Source organism: Melospiza melodia, chromosome Z (assembly GCF_035770615.1).
Source record: "Melospiza melodia melodia isolate bMelMel2 chromosome Z, bMelMel2.pri, whole genome shotgun sequence".
Classification (NCBI taxonomy): Eukaryota; Metazoa; Chordata; class Aves; order Passeriformes; family Passerellidae; genus Melospiza; species Melospiza melodia.
The window spans coordinates 24,956,087-24,983,215 of NC_086226.1; the positions used below are offsets into that span (position 1 = coordinate 24,956,087).

The 27,129-nt window shown below is 36.7% G+C and overlaps 1 protein-coding gene across 5 annotated transcripts in view; it reads left to right on the top strand.

Moving 5' to 3' along the window:
- Positions 1 to 27,129, top strand: part of FER (FER tyrosine kinase) — a 155,153-nt gene that overhangs the window by 32,811 nt on the left and 95,213 nt on the right. For all 5 annotated transcript variants that reach the window (XM_063180765.1, XM_063180770.1, XM_063180766.1 and 2 more), the window contains 5 exons: positions 8,294 to 8,477; positions 11,383 to 11,520; positions 12,352 to 12,471; positions 18,223 to 18,345; positions 21,740 to 21,929. In XM_063180765.1, the coding sequence (XP_063036835.1) occupies positions 8,294 to 8,477; positions 11,383 to 11,520; positions 12,352 to 12,471; positions 18,223 to 18,345; positions 21,740 to 21,929 (755 nt within the window). The remainder of the gene's footprint in view (positions 1 to 8,293; positions 8,478 to 11,382; positions 11,521 to 12,351; positions 12,472 to 18,222; positions 18,346 to 21,739; positions 21,930 to 27,129) is intronic.

A 27,129-nucleotide genomic window follows, 5' to 3' on the forward strand; every position in this document is an offset into this window, starting at 1 on the left:
GGGCTCGGTATGGGAGTCCAAATGATTCAAAAGTCATGTCACTGGTGGTTCTTTTTGGATCAATAAGAACTATTGTATGAGGAAGTGATTTTCATAATCACCTATGGTATTTACATGTTTCTAGCATTATAGTATGAAATATGGAATTTTATTAATTTGGATCAGAAAGGTCCTGAAATCACTTAAGTGGGTAGTACAGAACAATCAATTACAGAGCAAGTTCTACAACCTGTGTCTTTCCTATTGCACAATAAAAATCTGGGAAATTGAACAAACTATGAGGAAATAGAACTGGAGAAGTAGAAGATTGCCTCCAAAAGCAGGGTGCAATTATTTTTTTCTCAAGAACTAACTGTAAGTTGTGTAATGTACTGTGTTTGGAATCAATTTACGTAAGTATACATTGTTACATTGGTTTGATGTATAAAAGTAGTTTTTTTTTCCCCCCACCATATCTAGGCTTTTAAATTACTTGCTGTAATTTAGGTGCTTAGTCCATACTAAAATTCAGTTGAGATGAAGACCCTGTTCCACTCCAGTATCAGTCTGTGGAGTAGCTGAGTCAAGTTTTATGATTCTCTCATGTAAAAATATTTTACTGTGTTAAAAAAATATGTTTCTAGAAAAAGAGCTATTTGAAAGCCACAGCCATCTCATTCATGTGTGTAAAGAATGTGTTCAGTGTGTTTGGTACTATAATGTAAGCAAATAATGTAATGGAGTGTTGTTTTCCAGGCACTATTAAATATTGCTCTGTGAAAAGGTGTGTCTCCAAAGTTGAAATAAATAAGGAAGTTACTGTATTGCACTTTTGGAATTGATAAACAAATGTAAAGACAGCAAAACCCTCAGAAATGGTCTGTGCTGTTGAAAATGCTGGAAAAATGTGTAGATGGAAAGAAATGCAGTTCTGGAAAATTATTGAAAAACGGCAGTCATAAAGAATGGGAAATTCATTATAGATCACTGTATGCGTTGTCAGCTTTATAGTTTAGTGCTGGCATTTACAAAAATAAAAGTTTCTAAATCAAACCGAGGAAGAAAGGTTTTTTTCTGTCTTAAAAATTATTACATGCTCAAGATTTCCATACTTATTCAGGGGAAGATTGTTACTTCCTGAAAAAAAAAAAAAAAAAAAAAAGAAAAAAGAAAAATAGCAAAATCTCTGATTCTCTCCTCTTTTTCCATTTAAAAATTTTCTGAAATCAAATAATGTGATACTTAGTGAGATTTTAATCCAGAAAATTGCAGTAACTCTGGAGCCAAGCTGCTTAGTGTTCTGTGGGACCTCACCTGTTCCCTCCTTAATCCTAACTCACTGGGTCACTCCTTTGTCACCCCTCATCCATCTTGAGGCAGTGCTCCATGCACTCCAGCTGCTCTCTCATGTGAAGAGCAATTCTCTCCTTGACTTCCTGGACTGCTTTTCCCCAGGAGACTGAACTCAACATTGCATAGCTCTGGTTCTGCCTCCGTGTTCCTGACAGCATCCTGGTCCTACAGCTGTGCACAGACACCCAACTCACCACGTTTATCACCCACACTGCATGCAGGAATACACAGGAACGTCATGGCAGCATGCTGAGGTCCTGGAAAGGATTTCTGTGACTTCTCACATTTGTGCTTTGCAGGGATCTTCTTGCCCACCTGCACCTCCTGTTTTGTTTTCTTTGTGACTGATCCCTTCCCATCTTACTGTGCCCTTTCCTTAGCAGTCTCCTTCCTCAGGACTGTAGGTCACCCTCTCCATCCTGTGTAGTTACTAGTTTAAAGCCCTCCGAATGAGGTCAGTCATCTTACTGACAAAAATACTTTTACTCTGCTTAGGAAGGGGCTTCCTATCTTTCAAGCAGATGGTGGTCTGCAAAAAGGGTCCCATGGTTGTGGAATACACACCCAGGTGGCTGACACTGGTTCTGCAGCTACTTACCAGCCTGGATTGTCAGTGCTCTCCTTGCACCTTTTCTCTTCCCTGGCAGCACTAAGGAGGACACAGCCTGATCCCTTGTGCTTTTCATGTCTGCCCCTAGATCTCTGTAGTCACTTTTGGTACTGTCCAGGTTTCCCCTGGCAGCATCATTGCTGCCCACATTTCTTATGACATTGCCTTTGCTGCTCTTCCCTGTACTTACCTATACCCAGAAATTTGGATGGATTTGCTTTTTGCAGTGCCTGAACTACAAGACATGGTTATGCTCCTGACATATATTTTAGTCCTCAGTCTCTGTGGATTTTTAGCCACGGTTTTATTTACGTATAAAGACTTTCTTCCTTCTTGTTATTTGTGTAGATAGTCACCTTGTCCTATTTTTCATTTTGTTTGTCTGTTCCTACAATTTTAGCATATTTAAAGTTTCTCACTGTGTTTCTGTTGAAGGGATGTAACCATATATTGTGACATCAGATGTGTCATTGGCTCCTTTTGAAAATAAATGAACTTAATTGTCAAAAACTGGCCTTGTGTAATATTGTGTCATTGGTATGTCTACATGGGATGGTGTTCATTGTGTGCTGAAGCCAAAGGTCACGTTTCAGTACCGGGACTATAAATCTAGAAATTTAGTTTGTCTGTTGTGAGCTAAGCCTTTATAATGATCTCTGTTGAGTCTTTTGTGAATACTTTGTCATCACTTCGGAATGAAGGTCTAGCTGGAAGGAGTTGGAAAACCTGGGAAAACGGGGAAAAGCCTGAGCTCACTAGCATAATTATTTCTTTTAAAGCCAAAATATGTGTGAAAACTTTCTCTGTCTGCATTGTTTATTTCCTTAAGGTCAGCTTCCCTGAGGCATTTGGACTGTACATTGATGCTGATTTAAAAAAAGATTAACATTATGAGCTAAAATTTTTCTCAGTTTTTTGTCCCATCCAGTATTTTTTCTTCTATTCTAGGTGATTATTAGGCCACAAGAGTCTAACAATTATGGTTGCAAGAATTTGGGATTGGCAAATCTGCCTTTTAATTGAAAATAGACTAAAACATTCTTTTCCTGGATGGCTCTGTTGTACTGTATGCAGTAAAATCTTAAATGAGTTTCTATTAGAAACTGGAATACTAGACTCCAGAATGAGTGAAAAAGAATGCCAGCCTTTTCTCTGTAAATATAAAACTTCCATAATTGAATTTTGCAAGCTTCACAGTACAGTTTATGGTGTGACATATTGTATACCCATCAGTTTCTATTAACATTAAACAGTTTTGTCAACAGCTGATGGCAGTAGAATTATAATTATATCTATTTATGAAATTCATTGTAGAGATAAAGAAAATTGGATGTTTTCCTCTGTGCTAATTGACATGTAGAACAACTGTGTATGCTGCTTCACTGCATTTTGCTACTTTAAAAAATAAATTACAGTATGAAAATAATACTGTAACTATGTTCCCTGAATTAAATATAGATCCAAGGGTCTAATTTAAAGTTGAATGAATATGATAATTTGATTTATGTCACAATTAGTTGAGGTGTTCTTTGGAGGAATAATGTGTAGCAAAGGTGTTTAGTCCTTAGAACAGATGGGAACATCAGATAGTTTAGATGCTAATGAGTTATTCTGAAGGAGATGTAGTATTACTAAGTTGTGAGTTATTTGATAATTTTAGTGTAAATTTTCAGTTTAGTTTAGCTGTTGAAGGTGGTTTGCTGCAGTTCACTGGTCACAAGCCTGATGGTACATGGTATGATTTCAGATGTGCTAATATTTCATAAGCTGAAAACTGATAAAGAAGGTCTTTTAAACACATGCATAGACAACTTGTAGCTCTTAAACTATGACATATGGAGATAATTTTAGAATATTTGACCCAGGGGATGCTTGAGTATGAACAGGCAAACACAGAATAACCCAAGAAATGCTGCAGCATTTTTGCCTCTGCTACCACCTTGCCTGACTCTTCTGGCTTCCTGAACAGCGTGGACTGGCAAGCAAAACATTTCAGCCTTGGCTTCCAATAGTTTGTCCTCTCCTTTTTCATCCAGTCTTCATCCTCTACTGTACATGACCTGTTCCTTTCCCTTCCAAACTCTCTTCAGTCATCTTCCAGTATTTCCCGATGCTCCACATACCTTTCCTTCTCCAGAAAGACCTTATAGTGTTTATGTTTTACTCTGAAGATGACCAGGTTGACTCTGTAACCTACTGTATTTGAAAAAAGCATGTATGATACTTCTGTATAATACTCTGAAATTAGTTGAGGTTTTCTGGTCAGGAATAATGTACATACAGGAGGAATTTAGTTCCTAAGGCAGATAGGAAAATAGGATTTTACCCTCCTGTTACGTTGTTGTGCTGATGTCAGACATGCATATTTGGGGATATTTAACTTCTGGGATGTTATTCTCATGTGTTGGATTATTTTTTCCCTTATAAATTGTCTATATTTCATTTAGAAATAAATACTGATAAGTACGGTGGGGTTTTTTTTGGTGGGGGGGAATTGGTCTCCATATGAAACATAAGTTTAGATGATATGCCACAGACAAAACCTGCTATGTCTGGCTAAAGTTTAAGATAGCTTTGTGAATGTTATCTCTCCAAAACAGTTCTACAGAAATTTTTAAAGTGGATTGTTTCATTCATACCTACATGAAAAATTCTCTGGTGACAGCTCTGGAGATGTGCTTTGTCTTTGTTGCACACAGTAATTCAGATAAATTGTAATGTAAGAAATCTGTACCTTCCATGTACAAAATTAGGTCAGCAGTTGGATTGTTTTCAATTAAATGAAAGACATAATATCCTTTTAAAGTGATTTTTATTAATCTGTGTTTGAAATGCAGCTGACAGTGGTGTGAAGTAGCAAGTGTCTAGAGCGCCATAGGAGAGTACAAACTGATAGAAACGTGCTTTGGCTTCATGGTAATTTGTTACCTAGGGAGTTCCGAGTCAGAAGTGCTGTCCTAGTTCTTAGTAACTCTTCAGGATTTTTTTTCCCTTTATTTTTATTTTACATATACTTGTCCCTTCACATGTAAGTTTCTTTTTTTTTTGCTGATGATAACTTTTACCAGAAGAAACCATAGGTCAGCTGTGTGCTTATTGAAGAAGGTCTTTTTTTTTTGACTCTTTCCATATAATCTCATAAAATGTACGGTTTTTACATTGAAAGTGGTTGTGCAGATCTGTTAACTGTGTCTGTTCTTACACGTTTCTCCTCAGACTCCTAGTGCTTCAGGATCCTTCACTGTAGTAACTCTTCCTGTGTTTGTCTTGTTTCCCACCTTTCTGATGGTAATGCCCTTTTCTAAACCTTTTGCACATCAGATATATTCTTCTTGAGGTCAACAGATTTCACACTTTTAAGTGGATTTGATCAGTAGCATAACAACCCAGTCTACTCCTTTGCTAAATAGCATTGTGTTCAGCAACTGCTGAACACTGAGATCATATTCCTGTCAAGCTTGCTGACAGAAGTGCTGACCCCAAGATCTCATTTCTGTGTGCATTTAGATTACTAAACTGGAATAGTTCTTTACCCATGTGCACCTCTCTAAATATTCACTCTATAATTTACTGTTGTTTTAATCAGTACCTCTCAGGATTTTTATCTTGGTTTTGCATGGCCTGGTTTTGGTAGTGGGGGGCTAGAGAGGTGGCTTCTGTGAGAAGCTGCCAGAAGCTTCCACCATGTCCGGCAGAACCAATCCCTGACAGCTCTGAAGATGGACATGCTGCTGGCCAAAGCTGGGCCAATTACAGAGGTTGGTAACAACTCTGTGATGACATATTTAAGAAGAAAATCAAAACAAAGGGGACACAGTTTTTTCCTATCCAGAGAAGAGGAGGAGGGAAAACAACATGGAGACCCCAAGGTCAATGGAGATGGAGGAGGTGGAGCTGCTCCAGGCTTTGGAGCTGAGATTCCTCTGCAGGCTGTGGTGAAGACCACGGTGAAGCAGCTGTGCCCCTGCAGCCCATGGGTGCACAGGGAGTGCAGAGATCCACCTGCAGCCCATGGGGGAGCTGCCCATGCTGGGGCGGGTGGATGCCTGGAGGAGGCTGTGACCCAGTGAGAGACCCAGTGGAGAGAGGGCCCTTGCTTCCAGGCTGGAGCAGCCTGTCCTTGGAGGAGTGCACCCCCTGGAGTGAGCCCTGCCACAGCAGTTTTGGGAGGAGTGTCTGCCCATGGTGGGAGTTCATGTTGCAGGAGGTGCAGTACGGCTGTTGTTTGTGAGAGTGGACCCACACTGGAGGAGTTCATGGGGAGCTGTCTCCTGTGGGAGGGACGCCATGGCCTCACAGGGGAAGGACTCCTCTCCTGGAGGAGTGGAAGAACCCCTCAGGTGATGGACTGACCAAAACTGCCACGCCCTGTCTCCCTCCACTGTTGGAGGGAAGGAGGGAGGGGGTGGGGGAACAGAGGTGTATTTAAGGGCTTATTTGACTTCTCATTATCCTCCCCTGATTTTGTTAGTAATAAATTCACCTTGTACCTTTAAGTTGAACCTGTTTTGCCCTTGAAATGTTTTTTCTCCTTCCTTAACTCAAGAACCCTTCCTTAACTTACTTTCTCTCTGCCCATCTCTGTTATTCATTAAATTATTTTCCCTCTGTCCAGCTGTGGCAGGGGAGGTTGGGGGAGCAACTTTCATGGGTGCTTGGCATTTGGCCAGTGTCAAACTATGACAGCTTTTATTCCAGTTCTTCACATTTGGTTTCCCTGATTGCTACTTTCAGACAGCATCATCGTCATTGTCTTCATCACCTCATCTATCAGAGTCCAGCTGATGTTCCTGGGACACTCCATTGAGTTCCTACTTCCTCCTGTATAATCTAATCATAATATTTTAGATAAACTTTCTCAAGTACCTTTGAAGTTTCATAGCTAAGCACCATCCAGTCCTCATAATTTGTTCTCATTTCATTTATTCTCAACAGCCTCTTTTTCTGACAGGTTAGAAAAAAGAGATTCTTTGACTCTTTCACGAAGTAATATTTCATCCTGGAAATCTCTGAAGGTCTGAGGTAGTGATCACAGAAGCAAAAAAAAATCTTTTCTTGTACCAGCTCCTTTTATATGGTGACTCTTGTTTACTTTTTCTGACAAGGTTACTGACTCCAATGTATATGAAAGAGGATTTGTTACTGGTTTTCCCTCAACTTCTTTTTAGTGTGCCTTTAATGTTGCTCTGTTTTGATTTATTTGAGTTCACAGTCCCTTGTGTATTCCTTATATGACACAGCTCTTCAAGGTCTGCTTTCAAGCAGCTGTTTTGCCACTTAGCTATGAATGCTTACATTTTCTTTTTTCTCAGCTGCTTTGTGATGGGTAGTAGACGTGTTTTTACTTACATAAATTATTTTAAGTTTCTAAGAAATGCAGTAGTCTGAATGAGATTGCTTGAGGTAGTATATATTTATCTGTGCAGGTACTTGTGACTCTGTGCTTGATATTTGCAGATATGAGAATAATTTAAAATGCTCTTAGTTCCTGAAAAAGTAATGAGATACTTGGTAAATATCAAGAAGACAGCAAGGATGTCATTAAAAGCTTATGTGTGTGTTGTGGTTATGGTTATTTTCTTCACAGTAGCTGTTGCAGGGCTGCATTTTGGATTTGTGGTGGAAAAAGTGTTGATAACATACTTCACGTAGCTGTGCAGTTACTGTGGCAAAGAATGGAATAGGTGACCTCATGAAATACCTTGTAGTTCTGCTATTCAACTCTCAGCTGGTCCTGTCAGCTTGAACTTGAGGAATTCCAGTCTCAGTGGTGCAATGCTGGGGCTGTAGAGCCAATCTTGATCAGGATAGGGGAATGTTAGGGTGTAGGAGAGAAGCTGGGCATTTTGAGCAGGAGTAACAGTGTGAGGGTTCAGCTGCTCATGTGGACTGACTGCATCATTGCTTTATTAGGATTATAGGTAGCAATAGGAATGCTTGAATACAAAAAATAATATATTTTTAGTGCATCTAGTATAGGAGGACATCGCTTTATCTTCTAAAAATATGATTTTGCAAATAAAAGAAAAGTTTTGAGATAGAAATCCAAGATTTCTTTGTTGTTGATATTGTATTATTTTTATACTTGTGGTTTTTATATACTTTTAGATAAGAAATTCTTACATTTCTGCTCAAAGAAAATAACCTTTTTTCTTATGAAGTTTATTAACTAGAAAACCTAAACATTTGATCATACTAATTATCCGGAAGTGGTTGGATTTTACCTTCCTCATAGAAGTACCTTGGAAATTACTGCAGATAAAGAGGCAAACCTGACATAAATTTACCAGATGTGTCATCTGTAGGCCTGTATACTTTTTAAATCACCATTTTTGTTTTGTTTTCTCTCAGGAAAGGAGACAGAGAAAGCCAAAGATCGGTGTGAAAAAGCCACTATGAAACTCCATATGTTGCATAACCAGTATGTGTTGGCGCTGAAAGGAGCACAATTACATCAGCACCAGTATTATGATACTACACTTCCTCTGTTACTTGATTCACTACAAAAGATGCAAGAAGAAATGATTAAAGCCCTGTAAGATGTATTCTTAAATATTTCTAACTTGTAAAATTTGTATGTGTAGTATTCTAATTAATTTATAAGAATAAGTGAAAATAAGAAACTGTGATTAATTACTTATATATCAGGGGATAACAGTTGAAAAAAGTCGGTCCAATTGAAACATACAGTAGTTGTGAGTGCTCACTTAAGCCTATCAACAAGACACCATCTTTTTATAAATTCTTACAGATTGACTGCAGTGTTTATATTTGAGCTCATGACTTTTCCTTCAGTTTATAGACTATAGCAAGTTTGTTGCTTCTCTGGTAGTCATTATTATGAAATTCCACCAGCAGTGAGTTTGGTTTAAACTGCCCAACTGTCTTGAAAGTGATTGTGGAGGCGCCACAATCGGATGCATAGTTAATGGTATGGGTGGGAGGATTAACAGAATTATGTAAACTTGATCTCTCTGTAAGGAGTCTCCCCTTAAAAATACTGTGACCTCTTCCCTAAAAGATCATTCTTACATCATTACAGAGTACATGCAAAGTGGTGATATCTGAGAACAGATAGTGAGGACTTTCAGCCCTCCTTTCTGGTTTGTAACCACCATGCTGCCTCCTTGTCTTAGCTTAAAAAAGGGGTGGTTAGCTTTTTTTTGTAAGTTCTTAATTTAGATGTGAAATACTCTTTTTTAATTCATTGTCTTCCCTGTTCTGAATTCAGAATTCATCTTTATTTCAGTGCACAGGAACTGAGGGAGAGTCGGGGACTCCACACTTTATATGGTGCAGGAATCATTAGCTTCCCTGTGCAGTAACATTTTAATTTTTTTGTTTCAGGGGCTGGTATTGAAGTAAAGCTTTGTAGTACTCCCTGTATGGTCCTTTTAATTTTATATGTAAGATCACAGCAAAAGGTTACAATTAAATATGTGTGCTCTAATTCATGTTATTGTTTTAGAATCACGAGCTGTAATAATTAACTGAGGAAATTTATGATGAAACAAGAGCTTATTGAACTTATCTTTACTCTTCCTGGAGTAAAAACCTGTAGAAAATACTTTTTTCACTACATAGACTTTTTTGTGAGTTCTGAATGTATTGGAAAATGATTCTATTATATTAACTTTTTTTTGGTGCTTGTATAGAGATGCTGATTTCAGGTGTAGAGCTTAGTGTTACAACCTCTGTGAAGCAAATCTTCCTCAATAGCCCCAATTTTGCAGGTGAATTTGTTTTTTAGACCTGAAAAAGTATAGATTAATATTGCTGATGATATTTTTCCTCTTTTTTGTCATTGTAATTGATATAGATTCTCTAAGATATGGCACTGCTATTGTTGATGTTTATCTATCTGTTCATCACACTCCTTGAAGTATTTTCTAGAACTTTTTTACACATATTCTCAGAAAAAGACAAGATTTAATGCCTTCTCTTGCCTGCTTTCTGCTCAGAATTAGTGCACTGAAAAAATCCTATCACACCATTCTCTTTTTACAGAGCAAACACAACTTGAGATCTTATCCAGAAAAAATGCATTTACACTTTTTCCTCTGCATATTTGACTAGCCAAAATTCATCAGTGTTTTTTGAGTGGCCACCATGCTTCAGATCCTGGCAAGCTAACAAGTTTATCAGAGATAAAAATGAAATAGGAAATAATTATGAAGGTATATGATGAAGGAAAACTGAAAGTTAAGGAGAATAGGAGGGTGTTCTGAGTGTGTGTCACTGGATGTTATTAAACAAGAGTAGTGTCACAATACCACCTCTTCCTTTGCCATTCCTTTTCCACTTGGATTTTCCCACTCTTGAAAGCAGATGAAGACAAGGTTGGGTGGCTTGTACTTTCTCACATCAACTTCTTGGTTAATTTTCTCTCCTCTTGTAAATGTATGCTTACTTGTGATTTATGCCTATTTTTGTCTGAATGACGAATAATATACATAAAAAAGTTAGAACAAGATGGAAAGCGAGTGTTGAAAGGAAATGCACACATTTCTGTAAATCATTTTGCCTTATGCCAGAATATATTTTGCCATGAAACATGAAAACCTTCAGTATTATGAATGGGTAATGTGATGATTGGCTCTCACAATTAAGAGATTAATATTTTGCATATGTTAGGAGAAGTTTTTGTTGATGTATGGTTATGTTATAGTAGTTTGTTTGGTCACCCTCTGTTCTCCCCATAGTCCCCTTTTCCTTCCTGTATTGTTGCCATTGGACAGCCTTGGTTGTCAGGGTCATGTGGAGGGAGGGTGTGCACTTGTGCCCCTTGTATAGTGCCTTTGGGAATGGAAAAGCTTGTTGCATGACAACACATGACCTCAGTCAGGTTACAAGAAAGCAGTCTCCACCAGTAGATGGTGAAGAAGAGTTGACAGACTTCAGGAGGGGCCAGGGTTGGCTGATGGGACCTCCAGGGGTATAAAAGGTGGAGCAGGCATTTTGAGGATGAGCCTCTGGCAGTTGATGATGCTCCCAGCGCTGCCCTTTTTCCTGATTCAGTCCTTTGTTGTGTTTGTTGAAGTTTAGAAAACCTTTGAAATTTTAATGTGAGTGGTTGTTTCTCACTTTCAGTGTAGGTTATAACAAGCGTGGCAAGTCCTCTGTGAAGAAGAGCATCCTTTCTGAACTATATACATTCCCTTTCCTTGTAATCTCTCCAGTTTTTAGTTTAGCTATGCTGTGTGTTGGTGCACTGAGATCAACAGAAGGAGCATGGTCTTAAGAGCCAGCGTAAGCCTGTAGAAAAAGTCCTCAGATGATAGATTGTTTGTTTCTTTGAATAATATATTGTCATACTTTTCCCGTTTTAGCCAGCTGGAACAAGACTTTGTCAAAACAACAAATAGAAAATTTGAAGCATCTTCAATGCCATCTGTGCCTTCAGTGCCATATTATACACTAGACTTTTTTTTCCTTTCTAGAAAAGGGATCTTGGATGAGTATAGCGAAATCACCAGTCTTGTAACAGAAGAGATTGTGAATGTCCATAAAGAGATTCAGACCTCAGTGGAACAGATAGACCCTAACTCTGAGTATAATGACTTCATAGATACTCACAGGTGAGCATTTTAATCTCATATTTCTTCTTGAGAAAACACTGCAATAAACTCCTACTGTTTAAGTGCTTAGAGGAATTTGTTTCTGTTTGATTCCTTTTACCTTGTTTCTTGTAAAACTTCATCCTCATTTGAAAATTGTTTTACTTTGCAGATACAGAAAGCTGGCTGAACAGTCTGTTTGGCTGGTTCTAGAAAAACAAATTTCCAGTTACATGAGAATAGCCAGGACTTTGATACTGACAGCAGACTACACATTGCAGTCTAGACTCAATGTGAGCCAGTTTGCTGTTTATTTGCATGCAATTTGCATTCTGGGCTAAACTTTAAACTTGTTCTAGTTTAAAGTCAACTCTGCAGTTATTGCAGGTTGAGACTTCAGAGCATGCAGATAACACATGCTCTGTGTGTATTAAAAAGTGTATTTCCCGTTTACTGAACTGTTACTCTGTTTTACTGTATGAAAAAATAGCTCTACGATTTCTTTCGTTTTCTTCTTGTTATGGTTATCTGTGAATTCGTGGTCATCATGTGCAGGTTTGTGATGGAAGCAGATAACAGGCACCTGTTCACATTGGTAGTCTTTGAGAGTCTTGATTTTGCTGTGAACTTTATTCAAAGAACTGTAGTGTGTTTTATCTCATGAGACTTTAGAATTATGTTTTTTTTACAGGAAAAAGAATATGTATCCAATTGCTATGTATCCTTATATGTCATAAATAATTTTAGCTATCATCTAGTTAATGAAATACTTCAAAACCTAATGATCTGCTCTATGATCCACTCAAAGATACATGTTGATTTTTAAATGATAACAATTATTTACTAAATTAGGTCATCAGAAGTTGTTGAACAAGAAATAGAGTTTGATACGTCTTTACTAGAAGAAAATGAAAACCTTCAAGCTAATGAGATCATGTGGAATAATTTAACAGCAGAAAGTTTGCAAGTCATGTAAGTCGCTACAAATCTTTCATCCTTTGGAAATGCTATTCTGTGTTATATCTATGCTCACTTAGATCCTTGCATGGCTGTGTCTCCATTTTTAAGGGCCAATTTCTATCAGGGTACAGACTCTTTCCCATTCTGGTTGTACTGTTCTTTGCACAAAAATCCTTCTCCTTAGTCTCCTCAAAAACTTGTCCTTATTTTCAAAGTATGCAATTCTTTGTGCCAGTTAATAAAATGCCCCAAATCTATGATGAGTCCTCTTTGGGAAGGAGCTGGTTCATTTTCCCAAAAGTGTTTCCACATTCACTACCCTAGAAGCAGCAGCAAAATATTTTGATGAAATCACTGAGTAGAGTTATGTGATCAGTGATTTAAATCACTGTGTAGAAAATTTTCATGAATAAATTTATCTTGTTTTTTAAGTGTTCGCTTTTGTTTTCTAAAGGAGATTGTGCGTCATTATTGTAACCTTTAGAGTACATTAACTTAGTAACACAGATGTAGCAGTTGTATAGTGTTTCACAGTTTTAAGCTATATGGGGTGATGAACTACCTCTCTGTGTTTTCTTAATATATTGCCTAGTTAAATAGTTTCATTACTTTTACCAAGTTCGCCTTTAATCATTTGTTATGGGGAATGAATCGACTGCTGAGAGTATTATATTTGTATATTATTGGCCTCAACTTTTGACATAAAATGGTCCTGCGTGGTCATCTGTGGGATTGCAACTGTTAATCGTGCATTAAAAATGGGAAATTTAGAATTTCATTGGTTGATGTTTTTGCTGTGTCTACTGTATTTCAGTTCATGTGAGACTTATTTGAAATATTTTCCCCTTATAAAGTAAAACTGATGCAAATAAGACATCAATGACATATTGTGGGAATTTTTACATTTAGTTTTCTGTTCTTTAATTTCACTTCCTTAATCAAACTATGATCATTATTTTTTGTAGGCTTTTCTGAAAACCAAAATTAGTGTGAAGTATTTTCAAATGTAAACATATAGCAGTGTCTTCTGCAGGTTACTCTCCAGCCCCGTGTTTTCTCAACATGACAGAAACTCGGGATTTTATTAATTCCTTTTTAAGGCTGTTAATCATCCTCTCTTTTTTTTCTGTATAATTTGATTACTTTCTGTAAATCTATTCCCTTGGTAAGTACTGAAATATTTTTTTAATATGAAGTATCTGCCTTCTTAATCATGAAGAAGCTTTATCTTATGAAAAGATCCCATGATAATCAAACCCCCCCAATTCCTTTAAACATGCTTCTCTTTTTAATATATTCTGCATCATTACTGTATTGAGATTATTCCTGCCTAAACTCTGAGATGATGTACATCTTGATGTACTTAAGCACAGCAGCAAGAAATATATAGATACTAAGCCTCCTTTTTAAATGGAATATTAATTTTTTTCTAAAATTCTGCCTTTGGCTTGTCTTTTGTATCCAACTGTTTAGAAATATGACAGCAGCATATCTAAATAAAAGAGATTAAATCTTGCTTTTCTAATTAACATTTCTGATGAAGTATATAATTTTGTTATAAATGTATGTCGGTATATTTACCTACATATATATATATATATATATATATATATATATATTCTGTACAATTTTCATAGTATTCTCTTCATTCACTTGAAATGGTTCTGCAAACCATTCAACCACTTGAACCACTTGAAATGGTTCTGCAAATTGGAGAAATTTTATGGTGTAGCATTATTTCTGGAACACAAATCAGGTAGCCCTTTTTCGTGCTGCTGTCATTAAGTTGTTCACTTTCTGGTATATATTTAGGGTTCTGAGAAAGACAGTTAAGCCCTGGTAGGTCAGACCAAAGACAGACACTCAACTTTCTTCATTCCCATGTTAGATAACTGGGAAAAAGTGTTGAGAGAACAAAGCCAGGATGATCATATAATGCTAATTCCTCAGCCTCCCATAATTTTAACCTCTGAAATATTTTGAGATAAATGTCTTTAATGGCTGTGGAGGTAGTTTATAATATCCTTGGAAGTACTTTACTTCTGTGGTCTTTTTCAGTCAGGTTCAGTGTGTAAAAGTATCTGTTGTCCATAGAATTTTTGGTCAAGGAATTCCAGAAATTAACTTTCTATTTTGTGAACCTGCTCTTATCTTTTTCCATTTTATGGTTCTTAATCTGTTGTTTTGGAAGAGAAGACAAACAATCTGTTCCTTTCTGCCTATGATAATGTAAATTTCTGTTCAACTTCTGTTCTGTGATCTCTTTTTCAGAGTGATCTTTTAGCTTTAATCTGGCCTTTCACAAAGCTTACTCATCCTTTATCCGTCTGGTTGTCTTTATTTGAATATTTTCAAGGTTGCTATATTAGTTTTGAGATGAATAACTAGAATTTCACAGGTAATCCAGATAGAGAGTTTAGAGGGAGGCCTTCCAAGGTTTTCTGTGTTCTTGCTCTGCTTTGGTTTTAACAAATCCTAGAGAAGCATTCAGTTTGATTTTCTGACCTGAGCAGGTCATCAAGCAAGTGTTTTCAGGGAATCACCAACTGTATCTCCAAGATTTCATTTCTGAGTGGTAGTGGTCATTTGAGATCCATGCTCCATTCTCTACATAAATAAAGCTTTGGATTATTTTTTCCTCACTACATATTTGCTTATTTCCATATGTATTGAAATGACAGCCCCGGTATGGAGTGTCATAAGGTCCAGAATAATCCTTTTTTATTTTTCACATTCAGCCTTCCCCCTACCTCAAATAACATTATATGATCAGCATTCTTTGTCACTTTTCAAACTGTCTTTTTATTTGGGTTATTATGAATATAGTAGGGAGTGCAGATTATATATGAAGCTCCACTGTCCCACGGTACTGTAAAAACTGTTTATTATTATCCTGTTTGTCCTTTTGCTTTTTAATGCAGGTCAGAACGCTTCATTTTTTTCATAGTTCTTGGTAACTTGGTCTTTACTCATAGCTCTTGTTAACTGTGTTCTAGATATCTTGCCTTAAAGCCACTGCAGCCAAAAAACCTGTATTTCTGTCAGCTGTGTATGATGAGAAATTTGCAAGCAAGAGAAGTGTACTACATCATTTATCCATAGTTGATGACTTTTAAAACGTCGGCTTTACATGACGAAACAATAGAAATTTGACTTTTTATCTTCAGCATTAAAATCGTGGATTTGGAGCTTTAAAATGCTGCATTATGTTTCTGCAGAGGAAAACTACCTTCAGTATCTACCAAATAAAATAAATGCACATGACGGATTTATTACACAAACATTTAAAACATTCGAAAACTTATATTGATTTATAATCAATAGTATTTAGTTGAATCAGCTGTTTTATTGACTATGCAATGAAAAAATGACAGCTTTACTTACATAACTGTTTAATCATTTTAACAATGTGTATTTTAAGGGAGCATGATGAGAAAACTGGTTTTTAAATTTTAAGGTGAGCTTATATTTATGAATAAAATTTTGACAAAGGGAGGTAGTTAAAAGTCAGCGTTGACTAGCTAACCTTTCTAAAGAATGAGTTGTGGTGTCTCCTGATTAATATTCATAGATGTCACTGAATAGTACTGAGAAATTCTGAAAAGTGTAGCAGGGTAAGTGTTTATGCTTTGAAGAGAAGCATTAAAAGCTGAGAGGAAGCAACCTCAGCTAAAGGCTGATCAATGAGCATAGTAATGTCCAATTCTTCTGAAATATGAATTCTCTAAGATCAAGCATTTGTTTTAATTGATAGTTGCAGCAGAACAGAGCTTAAAACTAAAGGAATAGAAATGGAAGCTTTCCAGGCACGGGCATTATGTGGTTTTCAAGTGTTACAGTGATTAACTGTTAAGTCATAGTAACCCTTCTGTAAACTGATTGTATCCATAAGGCATATACAACACCACAAGAGAATTCCTTTGGTGAACAAGGGCCAAGATGATAGAAGACAGATGCAGAGTTGTCAGCTGTAGCCAGTTTGAATGGAAGTTATTGTTTAAACAAAGAATAGATGTGAAGTGCAAGGAGGCAAGTGGTTTTGATGTACCTGGTAGCTTCTTTTTTTTTCCCATAAGATAAATAAAAATCTTTCTGAAGTATCTCAGAAGTTTCAGGAAGAACTACATCAACTTAATGTTTCAATCTGATATTGCAATATAAAATGTAACATCTAATATTTTTGAAGTGGTGAAATAATAAAGATGTTGTGTCTGCATACTCATTCCTTCTACTGATGAAGTCTTATCAGTTTCGTTTTAATTTCATGACTGTTGATGCTGGATCATTAGATAAAACATGTGCTTCCTGTAAATCAGTTGTTAAGCAAATACAATATTGATTAAAATTTTGTTTAGAAAGCTGTTTAAAAAGCAGTTAAATTTTTTAAAATTACTTTCTTTAGCAAAGTATTAAAATAAAAAAGTTAGTTGGTAATAAGTTGGAGACCCAGTATAAGGAAATATAGAGAAGTTCAGCATAGAGATTTTGACAGCCTAAAACTGATAAAGTGTATATGGAAAGCAGAGCTGTGATGATGTTACTTTGAGGGAAATGTTTTAAGTATTTATCTTATCTCAAACACATGTGGAAGGTTTATCTTTTGGGAAATAAATCTTCATCATTCACTCTATGGCTTTTTTTTAGTGGTTCTAGTCTCCTAGAGTAACGTACACGACTGGGTACAGATCATATATAATCAACATTGTATAAAATATATTGGGAAGCAAGGACTTGATTCAGTGTTTAGAATCAAGTAACTCAGTTTGGCATATATGGACGTGTGGAATATGCCTCCTAGATATTTAGAGAGTTGGGTGTACCACTCCATGGTTTGGAATGGTTTTGGGCAGTAGATCTGTGCAATGGTAATTGCTACATATATTTTGCTTGTGTTCCACTTTTTTCTTCAGTAATTTTATTGAAATTGGGCTTGAAAATATAGGGAAAATAAATTAAGATAGTTAAAGATGTATAGATAAATGACAAAAAGGAAACAAGATGTATATGCTTATTTATCTTTAAGAGATTGTTCTGATTTAACAATCTTGATTGATACACATTTTAGAAGTTGTCATTATGTAAGCCATTTACATGCATTGTTTAGAATGCAAATGGTGTTGTACGTTCATGGAACTTTTTTTTTTGTTATTGGAGTATTTACCAGTATAATTATGAATTGTTAGTAATAGTTTTAAAGTGTAATACCCCTTCTCTGTTAGTATTGAGTGGTTTTACTTTTTTATTGAGTGGCTTTACTTTTAATTAAGCATTACCAGAGATTGTAACCTGAAAAGGATAATTGTAAAGAAAGATACAATCAGTATTACAACAGAAAGGGATCATTTGTACTTTTGCTATTTCTAGAAGTAAATACAACCCAGCTACTGATTCTGTGTATTTATTTAACACATGTTTTATGAGTCAGAAAGCTTTTGTCTTTCTTAAAGCATCTCACAAATTAGCAATATATTAGAAAGGCATTAATTCATGGAACTCATCACATATTCTGTAAAAATATTTTCTTGATAGGAGAACCTACAGACAGGAGATCATTCTGTAACCTTGTGTGTATACAGAGGCTCACACAAAATCTCTAACAATACAGATTAGCAACGTGAAGGTCCAGCCACACAAAAAAAGAACTATCACTAAGCACTGAGTAACATAATCTAAAAAATAATGCTCTTTTACGTCTTCAGGAAAAAGATTACAATGTACACAGTTTATGCATTCACAGGCTGGGTTTCTGAAATTTGTTTACAGGTTAAAAACAGTAATAGAAGAACTTATGCAAACGCAGCAAACCCTTTTGAGCAAAGAGGAACTTGTTTTGGAACTAGAGAAAAAAATAGAAGAGTCATCTAAGACATGTGAAAAGAAATCTGAGTAAGTTGAAATTTAAATTTCAAAATACAATAGTTTGATGGAGAAAAATGTCTATAATGCAATTCCTAAAACTTAAGTAAGAAATAATCTTCACTAATCTTGTTCTGCCTTTGTGTTTAGGAATTACTGTGAAAAACAACGGTAAGTTAATTTCTTGTCTCTGAAATAAACCTTGCCCACTGCAGACCCCAACTCACTGAAGAGCTGTGCAGCTCCATAAGTTTAATATAACTGCCATGGTTTGGCAAGAGCTTTTGGCTCAAGAGCTGGACCTTTCATTAATTCAATTCAGCTTGCTCAAAGAAGATGAGTGAGTTCAGTTGCCTCTCTGTTTGGCAGAATTCCTTGTGGAGGTGTAATTCTGTGAAAGGCTTTCAGAGCCTTGTGCAAGACTTTCTTATGCAGTAATATGTTTGCAGCTTGTCAGGTTAAGTTCATTCTTCTTTGCATTTCCTTTACAGAAGTGTAAATGTAAAGTACGTAAATCTCATACCCTGTAGTACTGCATAGTAAATGCCAAAGGTGAAACATTGGTGAATGTTTTAGTGCACCATAAATAAAACATTATTATAAAGAACCATTCCTGGACAACATCTTTAAGTATTTAGTTCTTCTACCTTTGGTTAGAAAAAATATTCACATACTCTTCTAAACTGCTGTCGGTACAACAGATAAAGAAACCTTTTGTCTGTAGTGATATTTTTCTGATTCTTGTTGCAATCAATCTTAAATCGTACTAATTTCGTAATAAATATTTGTTTACAGTACCAGTAGTGAATTGGAATGCAAGTCCTTTAGGTAATCCTTCATTTACTGAAAAAGTCTTGATGCTCTTTGTTGATGGAACCTTGTCACACAAAACATTGTATCACATTGTTCCATCGCACGAAACATTTAATTATCATCTGAAACTTTATGTATCTGTTGTCAGTGTTTCAAATAGATATTTTGTGTCCTTTCTGTGGTGAAGTTCACATGCACTCACAGTGTGTTTTCCAATTTTTGGTTCTTGACCTGTCTTCTTCGCTGTATGCTACTTAAAGGATGAACTATATTTGAAGTAGCTGAGTTTAATGGGGTGCTGTTTGGGTTTTTTCCCGTCGCTATCGTTTTGTTACAAGTTATCAGTCCCTGAAAAAAGTTTAGACCCTCACTGTGTTTCTTTCTGTGTGAAGGCTTCTGTGACTGATCTTTTAGCAGATGTTTGTGATATTGAGAAGATGATTTCAGTTCAAATTGCACCAGTACCTGTTTCTCTTATTAAAAGGCAGGGAATCTGGCTTAGATGTGTAGCTGTACAGTGAAGGCTTCCCTGAAGTCATCCTTGTTCTGATTTGTCATTGATCACGCCTGCCTCCAACAAACTCCCTTTTCACCTTTTAGCTGCAGTGCAGAGTTGATCAGGACATTTCAGGATGTTTACTGTCCCCAGAAATATCTTGTCCAACTGTAGCATTGGGTTTAATAATGACTGCATAAGGTCATACCTTATGACGATGTCTGGGTACTGTTGTCCCTACACTAATATTCCTTTCCATCTTCAAATGATGATATCACCTTCAACACAGAAAATGTTTTAATTGTATTTTATTTATATATGTATATCTCAAGCATACCAACTGCCCTTAAAACATGATAGCGTATTGAATATTTAGGTTTTGGTTTAGTACACCTTTTTACCACTTTCTCACATGTAGCTGTGATTTGCGGGGATCCTTCATAAAAGATGTCACTCTGTAAAGTTGCTTGTAGCTATTACTAGCAATAAGAACTTTGCAGTTTACACTCATGCAAGCCACAAGCAAATTATTTTATAGATTCTAATTCCTCATGCATGACTGGAGTGGCAAGCACTGAAAGTTGGATTTGGGAAACCAAATCAGATTGTAATCCATATTGCCACAGTTCAGAAAGAGACTAGCTTATGAGTGACTTTTCAAGATATTATTATGTCATGTTATTGTTGTGTCCTGTTTAGTTGAAACCATTCTGTGTTTGGGGATGTTACCCCAGCCAGTGTGTATTCACGTAAAGCCTTGCTGATGGTTGAAACCTGTTGTTTTCACATGGTGATGTCCTTTTTCTCTCATAAAGGAGACCAGATGAAAACACATTATCTTCAGGATGACTTCAGAATAGTTGTTCATTTGCTTCTCTGATGCATTTAAATATGTGCAAGTCTATGCCAAATCTCAGTTTCAGATTTGAGAATTGTGTCTGCATACCTCACACTTACTGTTTTTGGATGAACAATGATTTTGCTGATAGTGAGGAGTTTTGCTTATTACTGACTTGATGTAATATTCACCTGTATCAATACAATTTGTATCTTTTCCTACCAAAGAGGATTTTATGACATATGGTTCCCCTGGAACCATATTTGAAACCCATTTGAGTACTCATTTGACTGAGCATCACTTTGTGAAGGATCAATCCCTGCATGAACTACTTTTGCCTTTATTTTTTTTCTTCAAGGGTAGGGCTTGCAGAAGGCTTGTCTTCAAGGGGTTATCCTGAAGATACAGAGTAACACAATACTGTGATTTTTCTTCATATGGTCCTCATTCTTCATAGTTCTGGTCCATTCACCTCCTTCATCTATTCTTGTAGACTGTGAGAACTCAGCATCTCCTGTAGACCACATATTACTGGGCACTGGTTGAGTGCTTATAAGGGTGTCTGCATTATACTGTGAGTGATAGTGTCTCTTAGGCAGCTTCTGTCAGTCTTTGGTTTTGGTAGTTGTTTGGGACGATAGAGTCAACTGGGTACCTGCAAATACTCTACGTGCGTGTCCTTCAATATGATTTAATCTCAACTGTCTCAAGTATTCACGAGTATAAGTGGTATTCAAAGAAGAACTATAAAAATAAGCAGAAGATGAAAAGTTGCTTTTAGCTCCTCATAAAGATACGTTTATTTAGCTTCATAAGACAGTTATAACCCAGTCCAGAAATACTTACAGTGCAGAGGAAAAAACAGATACCTCTTATGTGATGCCGTATGAATGCATACTGGATGTGAGGGGAGTTTAATATTGCAAATTATTACTGCAACAACTACACTGATTGGAGTGAATTTCTCATCACTTCAAATCATTATCTAAAATTTACTTATTCTCCAAGGGAGGGGGAGCCCCAGTGTTTATCAATTCAGTCAAAATTGGATGAAAACAGGAGTTCTACCTATATTTATGAAACATTATTTTTTGTGATAGAGAGAGAGAATGAGTGTTTGCTTTTATTATCTTGTTGCTTTGAAAATTTTCTAGAATTGCTTCATCTTTGAATAAATGATTATGTTGAGTTGTCATGCTTTCTTCTCCCCAGATTTTATGAAGCGAATAGACTATTTTGATTCATGTACATTGTTAAATTTTTATTATTCTTTGCAGTATTGTTCTCTTGCTGAGCCAAAAGCAAGCGCTTGAAGAACTTAAGCAAACAGTCCAGCAATTAAGATGCTCTGAGGCAAAATTTGCAGCCCAGAAAGAACTACTGGAACAAAAGGTTCAAGAGAATGATGGGAAAGAGCCACCACCTGTAGTGAATTACGAAGAAGATGCCAGATCAGTGACTTCTATGGTAAGTTTTACATCTGTTTTACTGAATTGTGTAGCCCTGCCATTGTACTTCAGACCTGGGATCAGAGTATCAAGCTGAGGTGATTTCAAGTGAATGGGCTTCACTTTGCATTTCTGGGGACTTGTTTGGACAAGAAGTTCAGTTGCATGATATTTTTTCTTTTTAAGTGTCAATAATGCATAACAATCTGTCTGTGAGGACTTGGATTCGTCTTCTCTACACTTGATGCTTAGATTTTCATTACACTGTTTAACAAAGAAAAGTCTTAACCCTTACATAGATTTAGTATATGTGACTGCATAGCTGTTGGTAATTTCCTTGGCTGTGTTGATGAAATAAATTTACAGTTGTAGGTATAAAATTAACAGCAAAAGCTCTTGGAATTGCTGCACATGTTATCTAATTGAGAAAAATTAATGTTATATACTGTAATTACTCTTGTCTCAAACAGAAATGAACATTGGTTTCTTTACAACTTATTTTTAAGTGTTTACATGCTCTTAATAATTAAAAGGATTTTTTTTTTGTCTGATGAGACCTCATATAGTTTAAATAAGTACCTTACTTTGCTGATATTTTCTGTGACTTCCTTCTCTCAGTTGTGTGCATCTATATGCAGAGTTTGTAGGTCAAATAAAAAGGCAAACAAACAGTACCTGTTTACTGAAGAGGCAAACAGTTCTTGCCTTTGTGGATTAGTTTTGACATATTGGAGATATTTGTGACTTTTTTTCTTTGAGGTTTAGCCTCACATTCTTTTTGGCCCGTGGGGTAGTAGCTCTGTGAAATGATAATTAAATAGTTATTTCTGAGGGGAGAGATGTTTTTCTTCCTCTGTCTATTTGTGGAACCGTTTGATTCCCATTCTACAAATATACTTGATTGTCAGCATTCTCTTTTTCCACTGCGGTTTAATATTTACAAGGCACTATGAGATGGTTCTCATTTACACTGGTACAAAACATTATTTTACAAAGCTTGTATGCTTGTCATGACCTAGAAGGAGTTTAAAAAAGTACAAAAAGATGAAGAGAAAGGAAGGATCAGGATAATGATTGCAAAAGATTAGGAGGCTTGGAGTCTTTTTGGTGCAGGCTATCTTGTTAGTTACTTAATACCATATCCTGTAGTAGTGTTAGTGATTAGTGTCTGCTAGTATTAGTTGAGATGATGAGTCTAGTCATAAGAGTGGTACTCTTCCCCTTCAGCTCAAGGTGACTGAAGTCTGCTTTCTGGTGTCTAAACCTCTGTTTCATTGAGTGGGAGAAAATAATCCTGTGTGCTGAGCACAGGCCTACACGGGGCCAACAGGACAGAGACACAGCAGCTCCATCGCTGCCAGCACTGTGTCACCTCCAGCGTCACCTTCAAGGTGAGAGGGCTCATCACCTCCAGTGCAGCCACTGATGGGCCCGCTGTGCCCCAGGGCAGATGGCACAGGGTGGCTGGGTCTGTGCTCAGGGCACAGTGGCCTCTGCAGGAGGGCAGGGAAAGGGCGAACAGAGCCATTGGATGGTTTGGGTTGGAAGGGACTTCCAAGATTGCCTAGTTCCAACCCCTTTCAACAACCTTCCACTACAGCAGGATGCACCATTTACAAAATCTTGCCGCTTTAACTCAATGCAAGGTTGCAGAGAAAAGCCATGAGAGCAATTAGAAAGGGGCCTAATGATGAGAGGCAGTCTGGTCAGCTTCTCAGGGAGAAGGTAAAACGGAATCAGGAAGTTGGTACAGAAGGAGGCAGAAATATTTAACATACTAAGGTGATGTTGTGTAAGCTGAAATAGGATAATGTTGATTTTTGTTGTTTTATTTTCTAAACCAGTAGGTAAAATTTACTGTTAAGGCAACTTCAAAAATAAATCAGGTATGCATTTGTATGCCAGAGATAATGTTAACATTCATTTTTAACATGGTTTGTGTACTCTAAGTAACTTGCTCTAGTTTATGCAATTCCATCTGGCCTGTGTTATCTGAGAGTTCAGAGTGCCTTCACCTTTTATGAAAATAATGCAGATTATTCAAGCTACCTTGAAGAGACGACCTGTCATGAAGTGTGATATGTTAAGATTCATCAGAAGAATAAATTGTGCAGAATTACCGCTTTCCTTGCTTCAAGGCAAAGCTTGCCAGGAGGGCTAAGCCACTCTTGGACTCTTATTTTTTGGGTGCCAGTTGTGGAAGTCCTTGTCTTGTACAGGAGACTGAATGGGATTGAAAACAGGCATGTTTATTTGCACAGCTAAGTCAAGTTCAGCATTTACATGTACAGGATACAGCATTTACATGCAGGCCATTGGTACTGAGGCTGCCTTGGGATCAGCACATATTGCCTCAGAAAGGAGATGGTCGTGATCTACTGCAGCCTGCACTGGACCCTGTTCATTCTGCTGCTTATGCTGTTTTTTCCCTTCGGACCTGAAGAAGCTCCTGCACCTCAGTAAGGAATTCTAGCAGCTTTTAGACTTGAAAAAAGACAGGAGCTAAGCGTGCCTGATGGTGTTGATATTGTACTTGCTTTCTGAGAAGGGATTTGAAGTGATCGTTAAATGATTTGATGCCTGTGATGTTGGATAAGTCCTTACACCTGAGCTACATGGTAGAAGTGCTGAGAGGTAGTACAGACTCTGGGGCATTTTTCTCTCACACAGCCTATTCCCCAGCTGGTTGCTCCAGTGAGCCAGAAGTAGTCAGCCTGTTGCCTCTGCACATGAGAGGACTGCTGCTGTCACCCAGCAATGGAGCAGAGAGGATTAAGGTGGTGTTGGGTGGTCACTGTCAATAGTGGGGATGTCTCCTCTCCCACAGCTTGTGCCAGAGCTGTGTTCCCAACAGGGTAAGACTCTGCTCAGGTGCTGGAACCTCTCCTCTTTTAGAATAAGACTGGTTCCCCTTATATCACTGTCTGCCAGCCTGAAGAGTCAGCCTCCATCTTTCTTATGAGCTTCCTTTAAGTACTTAAGGGCTTCAGTGAGATCTTCCTGGAGATCTTCCTTTCCTTCTCCAGGCTGAACAACTCATCTCTCACCCTGTTGTCATAGGAGTGGTGCTCCAGCACTATGATCAGTTTAGTGGTTTTCCTCTGGGATTGTTCAATCTCTTTCTTGTCTTGAAGACCCCAGACCTGGGTGCAGTTTTCAAGATGGAATCTCACAGGGGCAGAGTAGAGGGAAATAGTCACCTCCATCATCCTGCTGCTCGTGGTGCTTTGAGTGTAGCCCAGGATGTGGTTGACCCTTTGGGCTGCAAGTGGATGGTCAGCCCATTTTTGTCTACCAGCACCCTGGAGTCCCTCTCTGCAGGGGCTGCTCTTGGTGTGTTCTTCTTTCCCACAGTCTGTGCTTACGTTTGGCGTCACCCTGACCTGGCAGTCTTGACTATATCTCAAGATGGAAAAATAATGCTCTGATGGGTTGTTTCTGTAAATAAACATAGTGGTGATTTTTAAAATGGGATTTTTTTTTTTTTTTAGTAAAACTCCTTAAAAATATAGGGTTGTAAAATATCAGAAACTAAATGTTCTTGCTGGTGATTGCTCATCCTGATTTAATTCAAGAGGATGACTGTTTCTTCGGCTATAAATTATGTTTTCTCCACTTTTTCTGAGAGCAGTTCATCTAAATGTCACTCTGATACACTTGAATGTAGTTATTTATTACTGTTCAGAAATTAATTGTAAACACTTGTTTTGCAATTTCTTTTTCCTAACAATTAGAAAATCATGGTTGGCTTGTGTTGTCAGCATCCATATGAAGCAAATTTTCATGTCCTCAATTCACAAGTAATTTTTTTGTTTTGTAATTTAAAATATAAAAGACGGATATGCAAAGCAATTTTGTTTCATATCTCCTAAGTATTTATATCATATAAATAGAGCCAATTTCATGGTGGAATAGTTTGCAAATTGTTTTGTTTCCCTTCTTTTACATTAGGTGACTGTATAATAGAATACTAACACAAAGTGAAATTCTGAAATGCTGTTAGATATGTTTTTATAGACAGTATAATGTTATGTGAGTGTTTTTACTTAGTTTCCATGTTCTTTTTTCCCTCCATTAAATGTAGGAAGTTTTGTATTTTGTTAGTGTCTCCCATATGGTTTGCTTTAGTCAATATATTTTTTTAAGTATATTTGCTGTGTATTGGTAGTCATGCACTCATTTAAGGAAAAAAGGAAATCGCCAAACCATTCTCTTTTTTTCAATCAGGATATATCATGGAGTGAAACAAAAATTTCTGAACATTGCATTTAACAGTTTTATCATTGTATATGGAAAAATGAAACATTTTATTGTTACTAGCAATTATACTTTTCTACTGACTTATCCATGCAAGACAGAGATAATTATAATTCTGATGTCACTAGAAGTTTAAAATCTTGTTTTTTAGCCCCCTAGAGTTATGCATTTATGCCATTCACTATGTTAATGGGAGATTTATAGTTCACATTTTTTTCTGTACTTTAAGTATGAAGATACTAAAAAAAAGCTGGTTATTCCATGTAAATAGATATATTTTGACAAAAATTCAGTAGTATCCAAAGTGTTATGTATTATGTCACTTCATAAAATTTAACTGAAAGCTACTTGAGCTAACTTTTCCATATTTAGGTGTTCAGTCAGTGGACGTAGGGCCTGTCATTTGTCTTGAGTTACGTAGGGTGTATTTTTGCTGTTGATGTGATCATCAAAGCATGGCAGTAGTCCATGGTAATTCAAATGAAGAAAACAACAGCAACAAAACTTTAATATGTCTGATGATCAGATTAGAAATAAAAACATCATTAATTTTTGAATATGGCAGTACCAGCTAAACATTTACTCAGGTAATTACATACAATTATGATAATTTGCATTTCATGGTAAAGCTTTAAACTTACAACATCGGTATTGCCTTGGAAATTGTTACTGGATAGGGAGTCTTCAGGGAGTTCTTAAACCAGGCAATAAATTCAGTTAATATAAAATAGTAATTAATTTTGCGTAGCAATCAAATAGTGAAATCCCTATACCACTTTAGCATATCTTTTCCTTTTTCCATACATGATAAAAAAATTATGAAGGCATAAACTTGTGACTTTTAAGAATATGTGTTTGAAATTAAATACTGTTCTCACCATAGAAGTGTTTCATGTAGATTTATTTTGCACACTGCAGCATTTTCCTGGAGCTGGTTGACAAAACTGAGACTTGATGTGCAA